Source organism: Dreissena polymorpha, chromosome 11 (assembly GCF_020536995.1).
Source record: "Dreissena polymorpha isolate Duluth1 chromosome 11, UMN_Dpol_1.0, whole genome shotgun sequence".
NCBI classification, from domain to species: Eukaryota; Metazoa; Mollusca; class Bivalvia; order Myida; family Dreissenidae; genus Dreissena; species Dreissena polymorpha.
The window spans coordinates 79,108,934-79,133,832 of record NC_068365.1 but is presented as its reverse complement, the minus strand read 5'-3'; the positions used below and the strand labels follow the sequence as shown (position 1 = coordinate 79,133,832).

At 35.9% G+C, this 24,899-nt stretch overlaps 1 protein-coding gene across 2 annotated transcripts in view; it reads left to right on the top strand.

The window, feature by feature from the left end:
- Nucleotides 1–24,692, top strand: part of LOC127850915 (insulin-like peptide receptor) — a 92,381-nt gene extending 67,689 nt beyond the window's left edge. Inside the window, exons 23-35 of one of the 2 annotated variants that reach the window (XM_052384312.1) lie at nucleotides 2,167–2,190; nucleotides 5,600–5,900; nucleotides 7,553–7,664; nucleotides 8,347–8,498; nucleotides 9,188–9,362; nucleotides 9,677–9,779; nucleotides 9,973–10,040; nucleotides 10,821–11,025; nucleotides 12,743–12,875; nucleotides 13,938–14,097; nucleotides 14,379–14,508; nucleotides 15,161–15,295; nucleotides 16,045–24,692. In XM_052384312.1, the coding sequence (XP_052240272.1) occupies nucleotides 2,167–2,190; nucleotides 5,600–5,900; nucleotides 7,553–7,664; nucleotides 8,347–8,498; nucleotides 9,188–9,362; nucleotides 9,677–9,779; nucleotides 9,973–10,040; nucleotides 10,821–11,025; nucleotides 12,743–12,875; nucleotides 13,938–14,097; nucleotides 14,379–14,508; nucleotides 15,161–15,295; nucleotides 16,045–16,690 (2,344 nt within the window). In that variant the 3' untranslated portion in view covers nucleotides 16,691–24,692. The remainder of the gene's footprint in view (nucleotides 1–2,166; nucleotides 2,191–5,599; nucleotides 5,901–7,552; nucleotides 7,665–8,346; nucleotides 8,499–9,187; nucleotides 9,363–9,676; nucleotides 9,780–9,972; nucleotides 10,041–10,820; nucleotides 11,026–12,742; nucleotides 12,876–13,937; nucleotides 14,098–14,378; nucleotides 14,509–15,160; nucleotides 15,296–16,044) is intronic. The other variant, XM_052384313.1, reaches the window with a different exon arrangement.
- Nucleotides 24,693–24,899: the final 207 nt, after the last annotated feature.

Here is a 24,899-nt window from a genome sequence, read left to right as displayed (position 1 = left end):
TATCCCCCTTTGTGTTGTTTTAAAAGTCAGGTTATGGTTTGAGATCAAATTGAATTTTAGGTTGAAGATTGCATGCAACAAGTACATATCTCTGCAACTACTAAAAATGTTAAATTTAAACTTCACACAATGGCTTAGGGATCATTATGCAAGTTCAATAACCAAGGTCCATAAATCTGACCTGCAATTAAGCATAATTATGTTTTTTAGCTCACCTGTCACGAAGTGACATGGTGAGCTTATGTGACCATGTGATGTCCAGCGTCCGTATGTGCGTGCGTGCGTCCGTCAACAATTTGTTTGTGTAGACAGTAGAGGTCACAGTTTTCATCCAATTTTTATGAAATTTTGTCAGAATGTTTATATTGATGAAATCTGGGTTGGGATTGTATTTGGGTCATCTGGGGTAAAAAAACTAGGTCAAATAATAGAAAAACCATGTGTAGACAATAGAGGTCGCAGTTTTCATTCAATCTTTATGAAATTTGGTCAGAATGTTTATGTTGATGAAATCTGGGTTGGGATTGTATTTGGGTCATCTGGGGTCGAAAACTAGGTAAAAAACTAGGTCAAAAACTAGGTCAAATAATAGAAAAACCTAGTGTAGACAGTAGAGGTCACAGTTTTCATCCAATCTTTATGAAATTTAGTCAGAATGTTTATCTTGATGAAATCTGGGTTGGGATTGTATTTGGGTTATCTGGGGTCAAAAACTAGGTCACTAGGTCAAAAACTAGGTCAAATAATAGAAAAAACCTTGTGTAGACAGTAGAGGTCACAGTTTTCATCCAATCTTTATGAAATTTGGTCAGAATGTTTATCTTGATGAAATCTGGGTTGGGATTGTATTTGGGTCATCTGAGGTCAAAAACTAGGTCATTAGGTCAAATAATAGAAAAACTGTCAACAATTTGTTTTTGTAAACAGAAGAGGTCACAGTTTTTATCCAATCTTTATGAAATTTGGTCAGAATGTTTATCTTGATGAAATCTGGGTTAGGATTGTATTTGGGTCATCTGGGGTCAAAAACTTGGTCACTAGGTCAAAAACTAGGTCACTAGGTCAAATAATAGAAAAACCTTGTATAGACAATAGAGGTCACAGTTTTCGTCCAATCTTTATAAAATTTGATCAGAATGTTTATCTTGATGTAATCTGGGTTGGGATAGTATTTGGGTCACCTGGGGTCAAAAACTAGGTCACTAGGTCAAATAATAGAAAAACCTTGTGTAGACAATAGAGGTCACAGTTTCCATTCAATCTTTATGAAATTTGGTCAGAATGTTTATCTTGATGAAATCTGGGTTGGGATTGTATGTGGTTAGTCAGGTGAGCAATTCAGGGCCATCATGGCCCTCTTGTTTATAGAAAATTCCAGCGCATCACCTACATTTCTCTGTGTCTACTATATATATTAATTAAAGTTGAACAAATGTTTTCGCTCAATAGCTTTAGTTTGGATGGAGGAATTGTGCTGGTACTTTGTTTGTATGTAGCTTACATGCAGATTTAGTGTGGGATTGCAATTTGGGCCAATGTGAGTCTAAGTTATAGTTATATTGAGAATTTTTTTTTTTTCTATCAATAACTTTAGTTTTGGTCTAGGTTTTGTGCTTTAATTTGTGTGCTGGTAGCTACATTCAAACATACTTTTCAGGGAATTCAACTAAAATAATTTGTAAATAGTTGAATATTTTGTTTCTTGGGAAGTTCATATTTATTGTTTTAAGTTTAACAGATGAAAGCTTTAAGCTTTACATATACTTTATAACTACTACAGATATTCAACTTCAAATATGCCTTTTTGGTCATTATTTTAGGTGACTGACAGAAAATGTACATTTAAATATGAACACAAAAGAATAGTCAAGCACAATTTTATGGAACAGCTCTTGTTTAAAAAACGACACATTTTCAAAATTTAACACAAGATATTTGATTGCATGAAAAAGTTTATTATTTATTGTAAGCAGGATGGATATAGAAATAGCTGCCCAAAGATTTCCACTCTAGGCTGTCAGTGTGTTTTTATACCTGCACGAATTGGATATGCAATGTGAACACACATCTGTGCTGGTTCTAGCTTTGTGCTGCCTGTCTGTAATGAAGCTACTCATACCGCCTTTGTGACGTATGTCTCAATGTTGACATGTTTTGTCTCTTCAGTATGGAGGAAGAGCCGGAGAAATGGTATGTAGCGTGCATCGTATTGACATTAGCACCTACTTTTTGTAGCATTCATCAAGTGGCCATTTGACCATGACCTTTGCCAGTTTTTCTTTACTGCTACAAGGGTTATTACATTATGCGTAATAGTGATGAAGATACTATTTGTTTCATCAATGCATATCTCATTCATTAGCAAGTTTTTGGTGACTTGCAGACCAATTGGGTCAGTTGAAACTCTATTCATGGAAACAGTTTAATTATCTGTTGTTAAATTCCACGTGTATTATATATAATTAAGGTGCATAAGTTTTCATTTTATGTCAAATCATACTAAAATTTAATTTAAGAAAGTTCTTTAGAATGAATGGGTGAAGTATTCAAAGATGATCATGCAGACTAGAAATTATGCAAAATATTTGTTATAACCCTTGTCAACTTTCGTTGGCCTCACGACCATGTTTGTCGTGTAGCGTGTTATTTTACTGGTACCAAACAACTCAAGTCAGAAGTAGTGACTGTGTATGTGTTTCTGTTGGTGGTACTGTTAACTCCCGAGTTTTTGTTTAGCTGTTTACTCCCCTACGTTCATAGTAAATTTGATATTGGCACTGTCAGAGTTGTTCCATTTCTGTTTATTTCAGTGTAGGAAATCGTTCCTTAAATTATTTTGTCAAGTATTTTTGCTAACTGAATATCCCATTAAGTTATTTTCTATTCTTAAAGGCTTTTATATGCCATTCTTGCTCATTTTCCAAATTATATCAATAAATAGTAGATCTACAAAAATAATGCTTGAGTTCAAGATAATTATCAAATAACTATCCAGAGCTTAAATGTGTATTAAACCAATAAGTGCTAATATATTTACTAGGCAATCAATTATGTATTTATATTATTTATTCCCATATTATATTATAATATTATATTATTATATTTATATTATACTATTATGCATAGTATGTTTTATCACATATACTTTATCCAAATGATATAATAATTAGCTGATGAATAATTACAAACAATTTGAGCAGTGGGACACAAATCACACTACTACTACAATCATATGATGTGTACGCATTTACAGCTTAACATTCATCTAGTGCACAAAATATGGCTTAAATCAGAATTTATTCAACTTGACTTTTACTGAAACTGATTTACATTATGATATTTGCATGCATTGACAAACATTTAATTTTCAAGCACCATTTTAACCCTTTCAGTGCTGGAACCGAATTTTGAAGGCCTTTGCAAACAGTTTGGATCCTGATGAGACGCCACAGAACGTGGCGTCTCATCAGGATCCAAACTGTTTGCTATCTTATAGTACTCTTTAGTACTATTCTGTACTAGTACTACTCTGATAGTACTCTTTGAAAAAAATAGAAGAAAATGCTAATTTTAGAAATTCAGCAGACAACATTTTAGCAGACGACAAATTTCCCAGCATGCAAAGGGTTAACATCCCACACCTCTATGACTGCAAAAAGGCCAGATGCTGACCATAAGCCATGTTTTGTGGATTAGTATGTTTCAAACACTTTGGTTTGATGGAACAAATGTGAATCTGGTATTTATGCAACACACTTGGCTCATCCTATTTAATTAAATTGTCTCGTCAATTTTGTTTCCATATTTATTTTTAGGCAGAATTCCCATCAAGAGTGGTTGAGTATTAAACGTCATTTAATGTGTGGATATAACAATAATGGGCTTTTTTTGTTAATTAATATCATTAAATGTGTTGATATTAAAATATTGGGCTTGTTGGGTATTAAATGTCATTAAATGTGTGAAAATTAAATAATGGGCTTGTTTTCTTTGCTAACATGTGCTTAACAGACCAGTATATGAGGATCAGTGGTTTTAAATGTGTTCTGAAAGAGAAGGCATGTTTGTAATAAAGTTTCAACCTCCATCAAGATTCATGAGTAATCAAAAGATATTTTGCCTGAGGGTTGTTTATACTAAAAAATGTTGTTTTCGTAATTTATTTTTTTTACATAAAAGTGCATTTGTACCAGATTCAGTTTGTTTTGTCAATTATTAATTAGTTCCAATCATGCAAGCATTCCACAATTACTGTTCATCGTTTTATTTAATATTTCTTTCTCAACTGCAATTGTGTGGTTTTGTTTTTTTCTCACATTTCCTTTTTTTGTTGTGTTACATTTTCAGCCCTAGGCTTAACTGAGTGTGTTCTTTAAAACAACTAACAGAGTAACACAAATGTTTTATCAATAATATCTGTACCATGCAGTGAGTTTGAATTATTTTTAACTGGACTTGTTAAGAATAACTAGACTTTTATCATGATGTTCAGTTTAGAATGTAGACTCACCCCTATTTGAAGAATCCTTTTTAACAGCTATGGGTTTCGTTTTTTTTAAAAACTATTTAAATACCATAAAATATTGTAAAACAATCACAGAGTTATGATATTATAAAAGTCATAATATTATAAGTGTAAAGAAAAACTTCCATTTACAATTAAAGATGTTTGAATGTTATAACCTGAAATGTGAATGATAATCTGTCCTACAATTTGGTGATATGGAATTTTACCCTACAACCATGACAACAGTCTCTTGAAGAAAATGTTATATTTGAATAGAATTTCCTAATTTATGGACTTAAAATAAGTATGTTTTATTTGTATTGTGCATGTTTCACTTAAGCTTACAATAGTGTCATGCTGCTTTCCATACTCAAAATAATTACACAATTATATATAAATGATACAATTTATTTGACCCCTCCACCCTTCTTCATTCCACTATATTTTGCTCAATTGATTCAGTTGCCATGGTTATCCATGTGATCAGTGGCGATACTGTTTTCCCCTTGCTTAAAGTCCTTGTGCACTCTTTGCACCACATTATTATCTACATGTAGTTCAAAGCTAGTCTGCTCAGTAAAGGTCATTGTATCGTAAAGTTATTGAACATTGTACCCAGTAACCTGTTGTTTGTCCTGTCTGTAACTACCACAGTCATGTACTTAAATAACTAGATTTAAGTATTGGTTCAAGGATAAGTAAATAAGATTTTCATTGCATAAAAAAGTCATTTAACTTAGATTTGTAGAACTGTTCTGAATTTGCCATAAAGAAATATTTTAGCATTTGCTTAAAAGAGCAGTTTTGTATCAGTGGCTGCTGCATTATAAATTAATAAGTAGCTTTTTATCATCATCATTTATTGTTATCAATAGTTCTGCATGGAAAACTATTTTAATGAATGTTAAATAATGATTATATTATGAACGTGATCTTATCTTTATGTTATTTTTTTTAATACAGATCTGAGTTACGATGTACATGGTTCGAAGCATACTGTGTTATTTTAAACTAGTCAATTCTATTAGCTTAAAGAACCCAACACTGCTTAACTATCAGTTATTGTTCATGCGGTGATTGTTGTCATTTCAGTTTGGACGATGCCTCCACCACCATGGCAGCGCGCAGGCGCAGGGAAAGGGCTCCAACAAAACGGTCCAGGCGATCTGAAACCGAAGACACCCATTCGACCAATAAGTACACGTACCAGGACAGCACTGAACCATCCGTGCTCAACAACTCAGACGAGACAGACAAGAATGGGAGCGCAGTTGTGGTGATCGAGGCTGCAGCCACTAGTCCTGAGCCACCCACTGCCTACATGGCCGTCGTGTACCAGGAACGACGCTTTGTCATCACAGGGCTAGGGCACTTCCTAGACTATAAAATTGAGGTAGGACTTTGGTTGAAACAGAAGGGCTCAATAACCACCTGTGGCACATGTTACTTTGGTTAGTGGTCACTTTTCCAGACAAGTGGGATTTTCTTTGGGAACTCTGGTTTCCCAACCCATCACAAGACCTGATCAAAATTTAATTTCTTTTAGTAAAAGAAACAGATACCGTAATTGCTCTGGATGTTTTCGGACACTTAAAAATAATAATTTTTTTTTGTGTCCGAAAACTTAAATACGAAAAATATTCACAAAATACAGGTGTCTTAAAACAGAGTCGAAAATTTAAGTGTCCGAAAAAAGCGTCAATTGTATCAACGACTACCGGTAATAGCACGCGCTTGTAAAATACCATGCCTTATAGTATAAATTACAGTTATATATTTTTGCACTGCATTTTAAATAATTTTAAATGCTTTATTTATTTGACAGAAAGTTACTGCAAGGTTGTACTTTGACCAACGAGTTCAAAGATGAGCATGTGATGTACCGATACTCGCTAGTATGAACCTGTAATTAACGCATTAAAAAAGCAAACTATGAATTCTTTGTTTGGTCATTTCCGATAATTATTGTCTAACTCCTTCCATTGTTCGTTAAACTTGCAATAGGGTGCATCACACTTTGAAGCATTTAGTATATGTCACAGTTATTTTACTGAGAAGGGGTGGTACAATTTCGGTAGATAATTGAACTGTTAATTGGCACTACCCATGGTAATTGTCATAACGCTTATTATACTATCGGGCGAAACCATTGTTTAATACCAGCTTACAAGGTTATTTATTCAGTAGCGCAAATGTAATGATTCGTTGCCCTCAGGCATGCACCTGCCATGTTTTAAGATGTTAATCTGGTTGTAAAACCCCTTGAACGAAGTGTCATAAAATATCGAAAACGGGACCGAAATTTGGTAAAATAACGCTGTAAAATATACTGTTCGAAAACTTAGAGACATTAATTATGGACGAAAACTCGTGTGTCGGAAAATTAAGAGTCACGAAAAATATTTATTTTTGCTAAAAAAAGGGGTGTCCGAAAACTTAGAGTGTCCGAAAACATAGAGTAATTACGGTAGCTTGCAATTGCAGTTACAATTTTTTTTAGCTCAACTTTTTTTAGTCTTGTATGGCTATTAGGTAGGAGTACTGGTACACAATCAGGGTCCTACCAGTTGGCAGAAATTCACAAATTAACACTGGTTGTCATAAGAGTGTGATTTCTTTTTTCATCTGATTTTCATCTTTTTCATGCCAAGATTGCTGTTCAAAAAGTGCATTACTTTGCTGATCTACTTCAAAATGATGGTTTTTGGTTAATACTGTAAGGGGTTTATTGTTTTATTCTCAATTGAGAGGTCCCTTTAATCACACCTTGTTGATGGGTGTCTTTTTTCTAGTGATTTTCTTTTTTTCACAAGAGCTTGATATATAACAAGGTAATAAAGAAGTCAACATTCAGAACAAAAGTGTGTTTCTCAGAATTATGTAATGTTAATATTTTTTTCAAGTAATGAACAAACTTTGTCTGTTTTAAAGCTCCATTAAATGTTAGAAGTTTATATTTGAACATTTAGTCTAGAACTTTTCTAACATGTTCAATTATTTATATAACTGGCAGGACACAAGTGTGAGTGTTGTGTATCTCTGCAGGTGATAGCATGCCAAGCGCGAGAACGCGAGGCTCAGTCGACTCGTGATAAACCTGAGATGAAAATGAAGTGCAGTCAGGAGGCGATTGGAGTCGGTAGAACCATGAAAGATGGTGAGTGAAGCATCTTCTGGATTCAAATTTATTTGACAGAAATAACCAGGGTGTTGCACCCCCCATGCTCTTCCTAAGAGTCTCTGAACTGGATTGGCGGGACATATAAATGAGCTGTGTGAAAAGGGGTTTTAATGCATGTGTATAATGTGTCATCCCAGATTAGCCTGTGCAGTCCGCACAGGCTAATCAGGGACAACACTTTCCGCTTTTATGGTATTTTTCGTTTAAAGAAAGTCTCTTTTTAGCAAAAATCCAGTTCAGGCGGAAAGTTTCGTCTCTGATTAGCCTTTGCTGACTGCACAGGCTAATTTGGGACGACACTTTTTGCACATGCATTAAACCCCCTTTTCACAGAGCATGGCCCAAATTTAGGATATTGTTAGATTCAGTTTCTATTAAAATATAATGTTATATAAAAAAAGCATGATTAACATACATTTAAGATAAGCAGATTTGAAATATTAATTCTGAATATTTCGCCTTATGTTCAGTTAACAAACCATATTACTTATAGTGGATTTATTTTAGAATCATACTATTGCTGTTAACTGTCGACATGCAATTGTAACGGTAAAAAAATAAATTTATCCATCACTTCATCAAGGTACTTATAAAGTGAGACATGTTTGTTCACACACCTATGGTGGAATGTTCATGAGTATACTGTCATGGTTTGCAGAGGAGTCGGACTCTCTGAACTCGTCGCTGGTGAACACTACCATGGTAGCCAATAACTCCAACGCTGTACACATCAAATGGCAGGACCCCGTCAATCCAAATGGGCTCATTGTGACCTATGAGATAGAATACAAGAAATCAAACATACAGCATGTAAGTTGTCATGACCACTATCCATAGCCGTTTTGATAACACTATAGTTGGGGACATATTGTTTTTGCCCTGTCGGTTTGTTTGTTTGTTTGTTTGTTTGCCCCAACTTTAACATTTGCAATAACTTTTGCAATATTGAAGATAGCAACTTGATATTTGCATGCATGTGTATCTCATGGAGCTGCACATTTTGAGGGGTGAAATGTCAAAGGTCAAGGTCATCCTTTAAGGTCAGAGGTCAAATATATAGCTTCAAAGCGGCGCAAAAGGGGACATAGTGTTTCTGACAAACACATATCTTGTTTAATTTAGTTTAATAACTAATGTCATGAATTAAATGGATATTTTCTGGATAAAAGCAAATTTGTTAAGCCCCAAAGTGTTTCCTTGGTTTGGTCGTAAGGTTTACCATCCATTTCTCTTCATACTTGGAGGAAACTTAGATAAACTCTGGTTAGAGGATTCAGCACAACCTTTTATTTTTTAAATTAAAATGTAGAGATGTGTCGAGTATATTAGAATGCGACAGCTATTTTTAGCAAAATTAATATTACGAACACTTTTATCCGGTTATAACCAATTTGTTTATGTAGATGATGTAGGTAAATTATGTTTCCAAGTGTGATGTTTAAGTTGTAAATATTCCCAAAAAATGTTTTGTTAATGAAAAAAATACGCTTTTCTTGCAGGTGAAGCCAAACACAATCTGTATAACATATAAAGTGTATCGCGACCAGTATCAGAGAGGCTACACCCTTGATAAGCTGGACTCCGGCAACTACACATTTAGAATACGTGCTACGTCTCTCGCAGGCAATGGCTCCTGGACTGAATACATGTTTTTCACCATATCTGCAAAAGAAGGTAGGAAATTATGAAACATTTCACATCACCATATCTCAAAAAGTTGGTAAGAAATCACGAAAATTGTGAACAATTGTGCTGGTTAACAAGTTGGTGTTTTGTTACATTTAACCCTTTATCACTTAGATACGTATTTTGAAGCATTTGAAGTCCCTTAGAAAATTACATTAAATTAAATACCATTTTTACTTAATTTAAGTTTCGAAAGCTTCATTCTCAATCCGTTATCTGCTGTGTTTGTGATGTATCTTTCTGAATTATAACGTGTGAAAATATACAAGAAAATTAATCATGTCATGTACATGATATTTCAGACCCACCAACAACAACAGCCACCCTGGTTGGTATCCTAGTAACGGTGGTCGTAGTGATTATCATCATCACCATAGTGGTAGTCTGGCTTGTGGCAAGACACAAGTAAGTTGTATATTGGACGCGATAAAATTAAAAAAGAGAACAACACATGGTCTTAACCTTTACTTAACAATTGTTTTTCACAACAACATAATTTTTGCCACTTTGCTTATCAAATTGTATATTTAAATTTTTTGATTTTGATATATTTGCAGATAAGTGGTCAATTTCAAAGCAATTCCTGTTTTTCTTACAGGTTTCGTAAAAACATGAATGACCCTATGAAGATATCGGCAAACCCAGATTACTACCCAGATTATACAGGTAATTTTCTGTTTTAAAGCTCCACTCAAGATTTGATCAACATATTTAATTAATTTAACTCAATTAGACCACTTAAATTTCTGGTTTTGTTTTGTTGCCCTTTAATGTATATTCATTACTTACATTAAAAAAAAATAAAAAAAATGAACAAACAATGCCACATGGTGTATGATTCCCTTGCACATTAAGTTTTGCTCTTCTGCTCAATAGGGCGGTTGGTCTGTCCATATGAAATATTTAAGATTGGAGCATTTCTGTGTCATTATAGCTTACAAAGTGTAGCTCTGGGTATTAGTCATTTTTGTAAAAAAAGCTCTATTTGTTGCATTCTGCTTGTAGGATGTTATTGTAGGCGAATATTTCTGCAAACAAACAACCCCACAGGATGTTATTTTGTGAATTAAGCTGATAAGATGGTATTTTTAACCCTTTACCACCTAGATAGGCTCTTTGACTCATCTGTAGTTCATGAGAAAATCATATTAAATTCTGGACCTTTCTTACTAAAAGTTTTAAAGGCTTTATTCCCAAAACAAGATATTGAGAAGCAAAAAGCATAACACCTGAACAGGCTGCGATTTAATCGCAGGCTGTTCTTGTTTTATGCTGGTTGCATTTTCATTTAGCTTCAGAAGGGGAAAATGTTATCAACGTTTTCCCTCAAAACCCCATCAGTGTATAAGCCAGCGGATGTATTTTTAACAATTTTGCCCCCAATACCCATTCAGTATATAAGCCAGAGGATTTACTTTATCAACATTTGCCTTGCTACTCCATAAGTGTACAAGCCAGACGAGTGGGAGGTGGACCGTGACAAAGTGAAGCTACTAAAGGAGCTGGGCGCCGGCTCGTTCGGCATGGTCTATGAGGGGATGTACAGGATAGAGGACGACAGAGAAGAGGTGCGGGTCGCCGTCAAGACAACAAATGCCAATAGCACCGACCATGACCGATACAACTTCCTCCAGGAGGCCTCCATCATGAAGTGAGTAGAGAGCCCAATATCCCAAACTTTTTCTTCTTTTTTTCTCAACTCAGACGTAGATGATATTTATACCCCCCCCCCCCAAGAAGGGGGGGTATATTGTCTTGCACATGTTGGTCGGTCGGTCGGTCAGTCCACCAGATGGTTTCCGGATGATAACTCTAGAAAGCTTAGGCCTAGGATCATGAAACTTCATAGGTACATTGATCATGACTGGCAGATGACCCCTATTGATTTTCAGGTCACTAGGTCAAAGGTCAAGGTCACAGTGACTCGAAATAGTAAAATGGTTTCCTGATGATAACTCAAGAATGCTTACGCCTAGGATCATGAAACTTCATAGGTACATTGATCATGACTGGCAGATGACCCCTATTGATTTTCAGGTCACTAGGTCAAAGGTCAAGGTCACAGTGACTCGAAAGAGTTAAATGGTTTCCGGATGATAACTCAAGAATGCTTACGCCTAGGATCATGAAACTTCATAGGAACATTGATCATGACTGGCATATGACCCCTATTGATTTTCAGGTCACTAGGTCAAAGGTCAAGGTCACAGTGATTCGAAACATTAAAATGGTTTTCGGATGATAACTCAAGAATGCTTACGCCTAGGATCATGAAACTTCATAGGTACATTGATCATGACTGGCAGATGACCCCTATTGATTTTCAGGTCACTAGGTCAAAGGTCACAGTGACCTGAAATAGTAAAATGGTTTCCTGATGATAACTCAAGAATGCTTACGCCTAGGATCATGAAACTTCATAGGTACATTGATCATGACTTGCAGATGACCCCTATTAAATTTCAAGGTCACAGTGACTCGAACCTGTAAAATGGTTTCCTGATGATAACTCAAGAATAATTAGGCCTAGGATTATTAAACTTCATAGGTACATTGATCATGACTGGCAGATGACCCCTATTGATTTTCAGGTCACTAGGTCAAAGGTCAAGGTCACAGTGACAAAAACATATTTACACAATGGCTGCCACTACAACTGACAGCCCATATGGGGGGCATGCATGTTTTACAAACAGCCCTTGTTGAGTATTCATAGTGCTAGTCAGCTAATGAACAATCTCAGCTATATGAATATGCATGTAATCCTCATCAAACTCGGGGTATGAGGTTGACCAAAAACTAAAAAAACCTGTTGTGAGCATGATGGTCAAACTGATCTCAAAAATGGAGATAGTGAGTCAGAAATATTGACTTGGTATGTTTGTGATACATTGACCTCATCCTGTGGTGTGATTTGACTTGCAAGCTGGGTCTGCTGGTAAACATTGAAGTGCTGGCTTACAAATCTGAGGATTGGGGTTTAATTCTTAGCCTGGCTAAATAACTTGCATGACGGCATTCCTACAGCCTTTCTTCCCCAACCTCTGATTGAAGTATGGCAGTTTTTTTAGTTACTGGAATAAAAATGTTCACTTTGTTCTGATAAACCAACTTATAAAGAATAAGTGTGAGTAGGTTAATTCACTGCTGTGATGTAACTAAAATGCTATTGAAAAAGTGAAAATAAGTTTTATTTTGTTACAATTTGTATATGAATAAGTTTATTTGTTGTATCTCACTTTTGTTAGTCTATACATTATAATATACATGCGCATGTTTACACTACTAAAAGGGCATTATCCTAGCATATTGTTCTATGACCAGTTCTTGTCGTTTCTATGGTACCCAAATTCCCCATTTGATTGTAGAGCGTTCAGGTGCCACCATGTGGTGCGTCTCATTGGTGTGGTGTCCATCAATCAGCCTGCGCTCGTTCTCATGGAGCTCATGCCTCACGGCGACCTCAAGAAGTTCCTGCGCCTGCACCGGCCAGACGAACCTGTGAGTACACTAAAATTAAAAACAAATGAGCTGCGCTCTAGGAAAATGGGGCTTCAATGCATGTCCAAACAGGCTAATCAGGGGCAACACTCTCAGATTTTATGGTATTTTTAGTTTTAATTAAGTCTCATCTTAGTGAAAATCCATTTAAATCAGAAAGTGTCATCCCTGATAAGCCTATGTTGTCTGCACAGGGTATTTTGGAAAAACAAATAATTCACCAGCATGAAGCCCTGATGTCTTAGGGCAAGGTTCACATGTATTGCAGGCTCCAGTCAAAGTCAGCATCTGATTATCAGCTCATTTCCTCATTTTTCTCAAATATATTTTTATCAGAAACGTGTGAATCTACTGATATATTTTATCAGAAATGTTTTAAATGTGTGTACCACTTTTGTACAACTGTTGTTTTTTATAAGAAAGCTGCCGTTTCATCGCAAATATTCTTTTAGGAGCTCATGTCACTCATTTTAATTTTATACAGTGTCAGCATGAATGATTAGACACGTTTTGTGCATTTGAAATCTAATGCCACATTCCAGAATTTAAGACTAAGACCATGTTATAATGAGAATTTTGTCGAGCATAAATTATTAAACATTGGCGTAAGCTTTTCAGACACCTGGTATTTTCATAAATGTGTTACTTTTCTGCATGCAATATATTGAAACAAATAATCTATATAACTACTTTCAAACTATACATTATTAAATTCCAACATTATTTATGGATAATGTACTCTTGCTGAACATAAAGTCCCAACCTGTTTTTGTTCAATCTCTCTATAGAAATAATTTTTCCTTGGTTTAAGTTGCTATGAATGTTCACTTCAATTGTGGAATTGTGCTAAACATTTAGGAAAACTGGACTGTATGCATGTATGGTCTGTACAGGTTTATCATGGGCGGCACTTTTCTCTTTGATGAAATTTTGCGTTTTAAGTGGATCTCCTCTAAGCAAAAATCCAGTTTAGTGAGTGTCGTCAGTGATAAGCCTGTGTGGACTGCACAGGCTAATCTGGGACGACTCTTTACGCACATGCATATTTGCAACAATTCTCAGGAGAATGAGGGTCGTCGGCCGCCCATGTTGAAGCAGATCCTGCAGATGGCAGGAGAGATTGCTGACGGAATGGCGTACCTTGCCGACAAAAAATACGTGCATCGAGACCTCGCTGCAAGAAACTGTATGGTTGGAGAGAACCTCACTATAAAAATTGCAGGTTAGTGGTTAAGGAAGTTCTTTATTTGATTACATTTTTGTAGTGTTTGAATTATAAGATGATGTTTGCACAATCAGGTTTATTTATGTCACAGTGAAAATTTTAATTTAAGTGGTGGTAGCAGTATTGAAAATGAAAGAGTAATTTTACCTAAAACCTACTATTAAGTAACTCAATATGTCCCTCTTAATTTTGTGTTGGAATTCCATTTTACTGTGTTAACATCATCACTTACTGGTAATTCCTTTTGAAAATTTCAATCCAACTTGCAATTCTTGTAGACTTTGGTATGACCCGAGACATATATGAGCGAGATTACTACAGAAAAGGAACCCGTGGTTTGTTGCCAGTGCGGTGGATGGCACCTGAAAGTTTAAAGGATGGTGTCTTCACCAGCATGACTGATGTCTGGTATGTGTTAACTGCTACTGTTGTATAGCTTTAAATGAGCCACATTTTGCAATTTCATGACTTTTTGTATGTGCGTTATGTGTATTCCCAGATAAACCTGTCAAGTCTGATAAGGCTTATCGGCTTCCACACCTTACGCTTGAAATGTATTTTTTGTTTAAAGAAGGTCCCTTTATGGCGCATATCTCTAAGGCAGAAAGTGTATTGGCTGATTAGCCTACAGAGACTGCACTGGCTGATCTGTGACAACACTTTACACCATGCATTTAACCACATTTTCTAAGCGCAAGGCTTATATAAGTGTCATTGCTTTCGTTTGTTACTATCTTTTTGTACATTATCATATTTGAAAAGCTATATGCAAACTAGGATTTTTATTTTGAATTGTTAAACAGGTAGGGCTTAAGGGTATTGTGAAGGTACTGCTTACTCTTTGAAAGGGGTTAACAGGTACAGATAAAGCGCAATGTACTCCACACACCCACATTAAATGACATGAGATTTCAGCTGTAGGGGACGTCAGTAAATCTTTCTATGCTATTAGCCCAGTTGTCAATAGAGACCCAGAATATACATGTTGATAGGCCCTGTTTACTTTCCAGAAGCCACCCTTGTCATTTTATGCCTCATTGCGTATGTGTGTATGTTGCAGGTCGTATGGTGTTGTGTTATGGGAGATGGCCACCTTGGCAGAACAGCCCTACCAGGGTCTGGCAAATGAGGAGGTGTTACAGTATGTGGGCATTGGCAAAATCATGGAGATGCCTGAGGGGTGTCCACAGCTACTGTGAGTGATGGACTTGACCTTGGCCGATGTTAACCCGATTGACCTTTAGCCATGAATTGATAAAAATACTATTTTGTTGAATAAAGAAATATTATCAGTAAAAATGATAATAGAACAACTCATGAAAAATCTTGTATCTGGTCATTTAACTCAAGAAACACATGCATATACACAGTCGAGTATGATTGTATGGAAAAATTCAAGCATGTTGATATGCTTATAATGTGCACGAGTCTAGGGTTAATGTTGGTTAGATATACACATGTTTTATCCATTAAAACGTTTACTATTACCTTCATATAAGCTACAGCTTCAGGTACTTTATTATGAGACAGTTGATAGCTGTTCATCTTCATAGATGTTGTTGTTATGTGATGATTTATTGCGCAAAAAAATCAAGTCTGTAATGTGCTGAAGCGAAAGAAGACTTGCTGTTTATTAACTTATTCAATTATATGTGTCTTGTTCTGAGAAAACTGGGGATAATGCATGTGCGTAAAGTGTCGTCCCAGATTAGCCTGTGCAGTCCGCACAGGCTAATCAGGGACGACACTTTCCGTCTAAACTAGATTTTCGATAAAACGGGACTTCCTTTAAATGAAAAATACCATTGAAGCGGAAAGTGTCGTCCCTAAATAGCCTGTGCGGACTGCACAGGCTAATCTGGGATGACACTTTATGCACATGTAATTTGCCCAATTTTCACAGAACGAGACACATATGGTTAAGCTTTTTTAATTTTATTTCAGTTATGACCTTATGGTGAAATGTTGGAGGTTCAGACCAAAACAGAGACCTACGTTCAAGGAGATAATTGAAATCTTGTTACCTCACTTGAATAGGGACTTCCGGGATGTGTCGTATTTCTTTAGTGAGGAAAAAGCTCAGTACGACGAATCAAAACATGTAACTACCCACAATGTGGTGACTAATAAATGCACAGCAGATCAAAACAGTGAGATAGGTGATGATGAGGAGGAGGAGGAGCTTAATGGATGTCCCTCTAATGACTATGTGGACGAGGCTCAGTTGCCCATGTTGCCAATGGTGGGGGCGTCCAACGGGCACTCTGTGGAGTTACAGGACATCTTCAGTGACACCGGGGGTACGTACCCCCACTACAGCAGCTCTCATAACAAACAGCACGTAGGGTCCGCGGAAATGTGTGATTGCACTGCCCCGTTTCCTGACGTGGACGAAGGGGCTGCCGCTCCGCCTCACATGGAACTGTACAACAGGCGGAGCGTGTGCTCAAGCCCTAATAGTGCAATCGGCGGCTCTAGTGATGGAAGCAAGGACAGCAGTAAAAGTTCAAGTAGTAGTTATGCTCATATGAATGGACTGAGTTTGGCCAATGGCCACGTACCTGTGAACTTGCGGACCACGCCTTGCTAGCGCGTCACGCCTTTCTCATGTTGGTTTCTCATTGTTTTGCAACAATGTACTGGCTCAGTACAGCACGGGTTGCAGCGTGTAGCGAGCGGTGGCAGTGGTTTAGATGAATGCTAGGACAGGTTGTGCTGTTCACGTGGGAACTTAGCGAGGCCTGGTTGCCTGGTTGGAGTGTGTGTCTAGTGCTTGTGCTGGCTATGCAAGAAGGGAACAGTAGGTGGGACAGAGGACAGAGGCTGTCAACATTGTGATACTTGGACAATCAGCTTCTACTGTGTGCTGGACCATCACTTGTGTATCAGGAGTACAACACTGGTGATAATGTTGCTACGCTTTGCCAAGGAATAACAGCAACGTACAAGAATGTCTGCTTTAACATGCATACAACATCTGTGTAGTGGATGCTACTGCAGTTCAAAATGTGTCAAATATTCATAAGGTTTAAGCATTTAAATTTAGGCATTAATGTTTTTTGTTGTTGACTGTGATTTGCCGGAAATGGTTCTCAATACCATTTCTTCATGCAGTATCGCTGTGTAACCATTCAACATGCAAATGTTTTTAAGTGCGATCATTGGAATGAGTGACCTGTGGCTCCACAACATGCATTAATCCAAGTAGACTTGTTGGCATCTAGGACTGAAAGCACACAAGTAGCATTTCCCTTACCTAATGACATTCCTAAATAGTCAAGTTTGTTTCAGTAATGTTCTCATGTGGAGGGGACATATTTTGCAATGAATATTGCATCATGTCTAGTTATGTATTGTACATATTAATTTGTGTCTTGCTCTGAGAAAAATGGGCATAATGCCTGTGCGTTAAGTGTCCTCCCAGATTAGCCTGTGCAGTCCGCACAGGCTAATCAGGGACGACACTTTCCGCCTAAACAAGATTTTCGGTAAGAAGGGACTTCCTTTAAACGAAAAATACCATAAAAGCGAAAAGTGTCGTCCCTGATAAGCCTGTGCGGACTGCACAGGCTAATCTTGGAAGACACTTTACGCACATGCATTAAGCCCAGTTTTCTCAGAAAGCGACACATTTCACAGCGCCACATCACAGTTCAACATTGTCCAAAAAATCAAAACTTTCATAATATCCCTTCTGTTTTTTTCCCCCAAAATTATGGAGTGCTATCTAGAGATTTTGCCAGACTATTAACATGGCAGGGGGTAGGGAAAAGGTCAGGGTTAGGTCTTATGTGAAAAATGGTAGGATGTTAAAGTTTTCATATTATTAAGTGATTTAATGTGTTGTTTTCACTGCACTACTTATATTCAATTATCAATTTAGTATAAACATAATGAGGTATGTTTTGTTATTAATAATGATTTGATGTTGATATCAAGGAATACTGCATGTCAATCTTTTAATTGTCAATAGCCAATACAAACAAGTTTTGTGTGTCTGTATGTATAACATCATTGACAGATGAAATAGGAACAAAAAGGGTATACATAGTTTTTAAGGATTGGGCCTCATATTTTAAGGTGGGGAATAAAAGTGGACCAGCGGACCCCAACCCCCCACCACTGCCAATCCATTTTAGCTAAATCACTAGTGGTCCGTCCTTCGTTTAAATGAAGCTGAGGATAACTGGCTTTGTATTTAGCCATAGCGTTCATCGTCTTGAACTTAAAATTACATTTCAGTCATAAAGCTATATACATGTATGTCTTTACAAAGTATTTCCTTCCAAGTTCATGGGTCACAGAGCTTTTTATGCCCCCTGTAGGGTGGCATGTAGCAGTTGAACTGTCTGTCAGTCAGTCTGTCTGTCTTTCAGTCTGTGCGTCCGTTCGAAAACTTTAACATTGCCCATAACTTTTGCAATATTGAAGAAAGCAACTTGATATATTTGGCATGCATGTGTATCTCATGGAGCTGCACATTTTGAGTGGTGAAAGGTCAAGGTCATCCTTCAAGGTCAAAGGTCAAATGTATAGCTTCAGAGCAGGGCAATAGGGGGCATTGTGTTTCTGACAAACACATTTCTTGTTTTCATTAAAATTGGGTAAAAACAATTTAGAAGTACAATCATGTGTGCATGTATTTGAATGCAAAAAACAATTTACACTTGATTGCATGACGTGTTTGTTTTCTAGTTGACCTAATGTTGCAGCTTTAAAATCATTTGTTAGCTGTGCAGTATGTTAAGGCAAAGGGTGATTATTTATGAATGATAGATTTTTGCATCTTTTTGAAAGCAATATTGAGACCCAGTTGGGCATATTGAGACCCAGTTGAGCATATTGAGACCCAGTTGGGCATATGGGTATTAGTCACTCTCTGGGAAAACAGGGCTTAATACATCTTTGTTAGAGTAGTCCCAGACTAGCCTGTGCAGTCTGCACTGGCCAATCAGCGAAGACGTTCTCCACCTAAATTGGATTTTTGATAAGAAAAAAAATTACTGTAAGAGCAAAAACTGACGTCCTTGCTTAGCCTGTGTAGATGGCACAGGCTTATGTGGGGCCATACTTTAGGCTCAAACATTGAACCCTGAGGCTGTTTTCCCATAGCGAGGTTCATACACATGTATGTATCCATAGTTAATTAAAGGAATAAAAGAGGAACAGCACTGGAACACCAAAGAGTTTCTTACTTAAGCAACATTATTGTAATGTTAACTTAATGCATATAATTTTTTTTATAGATAAACACAACTGTAATTATTAACTATGAGGTTTCTGTCATTGGATTCCTTGGCAACAACCTAAATTATATGATAGAAACAAACTTGCATTTGATGGATGCCATTGGATGGTTGTCCTTATTATTAAGAATCACATGCATGTATGTGTTAATTTAGGTTATATTATACAACAGTATAATGCTGCTATTCAAATGTTCAGAAACAGGTTTGTTTTATTGTGTGAAATTTCATGTGAAAATACAGAATATGTTCTATTTATTTATTGTTCCTAAATCGTGTGTACTATGTGATTACCTCTCCGTATAGAATGACATATTGTAGATTGCCCAGACTGTGATAACACATATATATTCTTGTAAATAGCTTTGTTTTATGTTGCCAAACCACACCTACTGTCTTGATGCTTGTATTATTTCATATGCAATGTGGATTCTGCTACATCTTTCTTTTGTTTTCATGTAAGACTTGCGGACACGTGTGCGTGTCTGTCTTTGTGATTTATATGGTTTAGTGGTCGAAGTGACCATGAACATTGACAACAACAGTATAGCAACTTAAACAAATGACCTCTCTTAAATCTGTTAGTATACCTCATAGATTTATGACCTCTCTTAAATCTGTATGTATACCTCATAGATTTATATAATATATAAACATTTTTATATCCATCATTAAATTATTCAGGTTGATATTTAATGATTTAGCAATCAAGGGGACCTCCAAAGTTGATTTTAATCTTTTTGAATCTCTCAATTTAGTTTTATGATTAAAGTATGCCTTTGTTATGCTGTGTTAAAGTACAACCACAGGTCTATCCATGTAATCATGAAGCATCCTAGCATTTTTCTTATTGTTGTTGTTTTTTTAATAAATATTTTAAGCATTTGCATAAAAATGTTGTTGTTTAAAATATATGGAAGTATTTAAGACTTTGTATTTGAAAAATGTTTTTTTTTTATTAACTGATTTTATAATGTGCTGATACTGTCAGTTGTACATGTATTATATCCCCTGATACATTGTAAAGGGGGTGGATTAACACGTACAGGAATCGCTATGGACGTTTGTCTGTCTCTCTGTGGACCCAAACTTGTCCAATCTTTCACAATATTCAACATATCTCATTAACTTAAACAGGTATTAGCTTGATACGTTACATGTATATTTCATTGGGGTTAAGTGCAGCACGCACTAACTGTTTCTTTTGCTTTCATATTTTTAGAATGGTTGTAATTGTGTGTTCTTAAATTTAAAGCATATCGCAAAAACTAAGAGGTATCAACTTGAAACTTTGTAAGAATGTATATATTATGGAGGCAATTTTATGTTCACAAGTGCTACAACTCTTGGTTCCGTATTTTTACAGTTATTGCCCTACATCAGTTTATATTGTTGAGCTATTGTGGTCATTCTATGTCCAGCTGTCATGTGTCATCAATTTTAAGCTTGTTACCACTCTAGAAGCCATTTCATGCAATCTTGTTGAAACTTGGTCAGAATGTTTGTCTTGACAATATCTATTCAAATCTGGGTCAGGTGCATTCACACCTAGGTCATCCTCAGTGTTACCTCTTTAGGGGCCATCTTGGTCAGAGGGTATCTTGACAATATCTGGGTCACATGCATCAAATAATAAGGTCACTAGAACAAAAAAATCAACATTTATGACTCAAGATTGCAAAAACTTGGTTGGAATGTTTATTTTGTCAAAGTTTGAATCTGGATTAATGCATCTGAAAACTATGTCACCATGTCCAATAAAAAAACAACCATTCTAGAGGCAACATTTCTGCCTTAATTTTAAGCAAAAATGGTGAATGCATTTCTTGAAAAGATTTAGCCATGTTTGAATCTTTGTCTAGTGGGGTCAGAAACTAGGTCACTATGTAAGTCCTCAAAATTTGTTGGTGTCTGTGAACTCAGGTGAGCCATCATGGTCCTCTTAGAATGCCTAAATTTTGTTGAAAGCTTAACTCTTTCAGCGCTGAAACAGAAATTTAAAGGCCTTTGCAAACAGTTTGGATCCAGATGAGATGCCACAGAATGCGGCATCTCATCAGGATCCAAACTGTTTGCTATTCTGATAGTATTCTTTGAAAAAAAATCAAAGAAAATGCTAATTTTAGAAATTCAGCAGTCAGCAGAAGACATTTTAGCAGACGACAAATTTCCCAGCATGCAAAGGGTTAACTTGAAAATCATAAGAGGTATCATCTCTGAACTTATATTTGTTAAAAGGTTATTAGGGGAGGTGCATTGCCTACCTTCTGCTTTCATAATATCACAGTTATCAACCAAGTGAACATTCATGATGACATTTTGTACAGGGCATATCTTTACTATAATACGAGGTATCAAGAAGAAACGTCATGCCCACTTACAAAAGTGGCATGTGGGGGTATTTCTGACACGGCATTGGCAGTTCTAGTATTAATGTTTTTAAATTTAGTAATTGTTAATTTATCTGCAGTTTATCATGCCATACATATTATAAAATCATATTAAGAAAGAAGTTTTTGAAGGCCATGAATATGGCAACACAAATCTCTTGTCATTCTGGTTTGTTAACCCTTTCAGTGCGGGAACTTAATTTTGAAGGCCTTTGCAAACAGTTTGGATCCAGATGAGACGCCACAGAACGTGGCGTCTCATCAGGATCCAAACTGTTTGCTATTCTGATAGTATTCTTTGAAAAAAAAATCAAAGAAAATGCTAATTTTAGAAATTCAGCAGACGACATTTTAGCAGACGACAAATTTCCCAGCATGCAAAGGGTTAAATGTGGAGATGATTACCTGATTTGCCTTAGGTATGTTTGCCTGTTCCTAGTTTATTTCTTCTCTGACTACTAGGATGTATTTTGAATGTAGAAGTGCTGGTTTCAAGTACAATAGTCAGCAGTGGGGTTGTAATAAATGATACTTTAACTCTGGGAAGATTAAACAGTGATTTATTCAAATGTAATAAAGTTAAAATCTATGTTTTTATTGTTTAAATAACGTTTTTATTGTTTAAATAATTGAGTATAAATTTGATGTTATAATAGAATTTTGTTATGTAGTGCACACTGGTTTAAATTTGTAACCTGTACTTAACTTGTTTCAATGCATTTCTTGCTCACAGTTATGGCTAGCTTTTGCGATTGCCTTTAGTCCGTATTTTGGTAACAACATTTACCTTGTCAACACTCTAGAGGCCGCATTTATTGTTCAGATCTATTAAATAGACACCAAGAGGCAGGGTATCGGATTTTCAATTTATGGAAATTTTTAAAGTTTTGAACACTCCTGAAACTTGCTCTTTTAAATTTGTTTCTGATGAATTATTTGCCATGTTTGAAAAATAAGTTGGTCCTTTGCTAAAGATTGCTGTAAGGGTGCAGTTTTCCCTTACATGTCTTTATTAAAATCTTTTTAACTCCACCAGCGCAAAATAAATTAACCTTCTTTGTTCTCAGGTGAGCTCTGTAGGACCCATCGCCCTCTTGTTATATGAAGTATAGTAGATATGGACAAGTATTATTAATCAGAAACATCTTTTATGTCCATGTCAATTTACAACTTACCAGTCCCGTATTGAGTATCAAATGTCCATTTGCTATTTCATACTTGCTCTGAATCTCAACGAGAAATGCTAATTTTCATAACATGGTCTTATTTATTGGTAGATTTACTTCGTTCACATACAATCGATGTCTTCATATTACCTGGTTTGTACGAAGATTTGTTAATTCTGGTGTTTCCAAGTGATTTTTTCAGGTGACAATTCATCATGATCATATCAGGAGGTCTTGATACAATATTGTGTGAGGTACACACAGAAGATTATCGCATTTAACAATACTGTTCAAGTAATATTGTTCAATATTTAATAATTGTAGATTTTCTCAGCTAATACAGCTTACGTGGTGTCCACAATGTTATACTCCAATGAATACAATTTCTTTGAATTAAGCATCTCTCTAACATCCAGTATTATCACGTTTGACAACAAAGCATCTGAGGAAGTGGTACTTTTGTGGTATCACATTTCCAAGCTTGTATTGATGCAGGTAATATCAATCCATAATATTTTTTAACCAAAAAAGGAAATCAATAAATTAAAACTATTTTGATGTGTTATTCTAAAACAAACTATTGATTAACTTGCAAATCTTTCAAATAGTACATATTTAATGACAGTGGTTGTGAACACAATATTGACCCGTTTCCTGATTCTGTATTTTTGCATTGACAGGTTTATATATTTACAATGATTATCATGAGATAATTTGCCATAATTGAACATTTCAGTAAAATGAGGGTTGTGATAAGGAATTATTATTTTCTATTCATGGGTTTGTCAAGTTTAATTGGTGGTTTTGATGTTTGCATAACATTAATAAACATTTGTGTCGTTGCTAGACTAGTTTGTGAAAATTAAAATAATCATCAATTGCTAAAATGTTGATGTTACCAGAAGAATAATTTTCTGATTTCTTTTTCATTTAATAAATTTTCATACAATAAGGATAAATAAGCAAACATTTTATTGTCCCCTACCGGTTTCACCGGAGGGGACTTATGGTTTGCGCTTTGTGCGTCTGTCTGTCTGTCACACTTTTCTGGATCCTGCGATAACTTTAAAAGTTCTTAATATTTTTTCATGAAACTTGCAACATGGATAGATGGCAATATGGACATTATGCACATCATTTCATTTTGTTCCTAAGTCAAAAATTGTGGTTGCTATGGCAACCCCCCAAAAAAAATAGGTGGAATTTCTGACACTGGAGCGGGTAGGGGACAATAGCCTTGTTATGAAATTACTTGAAATCAAAGATGAATAACTTAAATTTCATGTACTTAACAAAAAGCTTTTTTGACCCTTGTATTTTTCAAGTATGACTTTGGTATCTGATAGGATGAATCATGCAGACTGATAATTAGTTAAACGTTTACAGTTGTATCATGAGGCAAATGTGATGTTGTTACAGGTATTACTGAAAATTGCTAGCAATATTGTTCAAATTTAAGTTACTTTACAAAGAATGTACTTCTGCATCTCAATTTACCCAAGAACTATTCTTATAGCAGGATTTAAAGTGTCATTTGTTATGACCATTTGTACATGGATGTATGTTAAATGATTTAAATATGTACTTGTTTTTCATGTCCGAGGTAGAGAGAACAAATGTAACATGTGAAATAATAAGCAACAAAATCTTGGCTTTGTTCCATTTGTTTTCTCAGTCTTGATATTTTCTGGTCACTTAAAATTATGAATTCATATCATCATTGTAAATATCTCCTAAATTACTTGTGTAAACAATTGCTGATCTATTTATTAAACTATATTAAATGTAAACTGGAGTTGTTGTTTTTCAATATTTAAGCTCCTGGGAAAGTGCAGTAGGTTGCTACACTTTGTGACCCGTTTTTATACGCCCGTTTAAAAAAAACGGGACGCATTATAGTTCCACGTTGGGGGCCAGTGGGCGGGCGGGTGGTGTCCACAGCAGTGTCCGCTCTCTTATTATGCCCCCCTTCGAAGAAGAGGGGGTATATTGCTTTG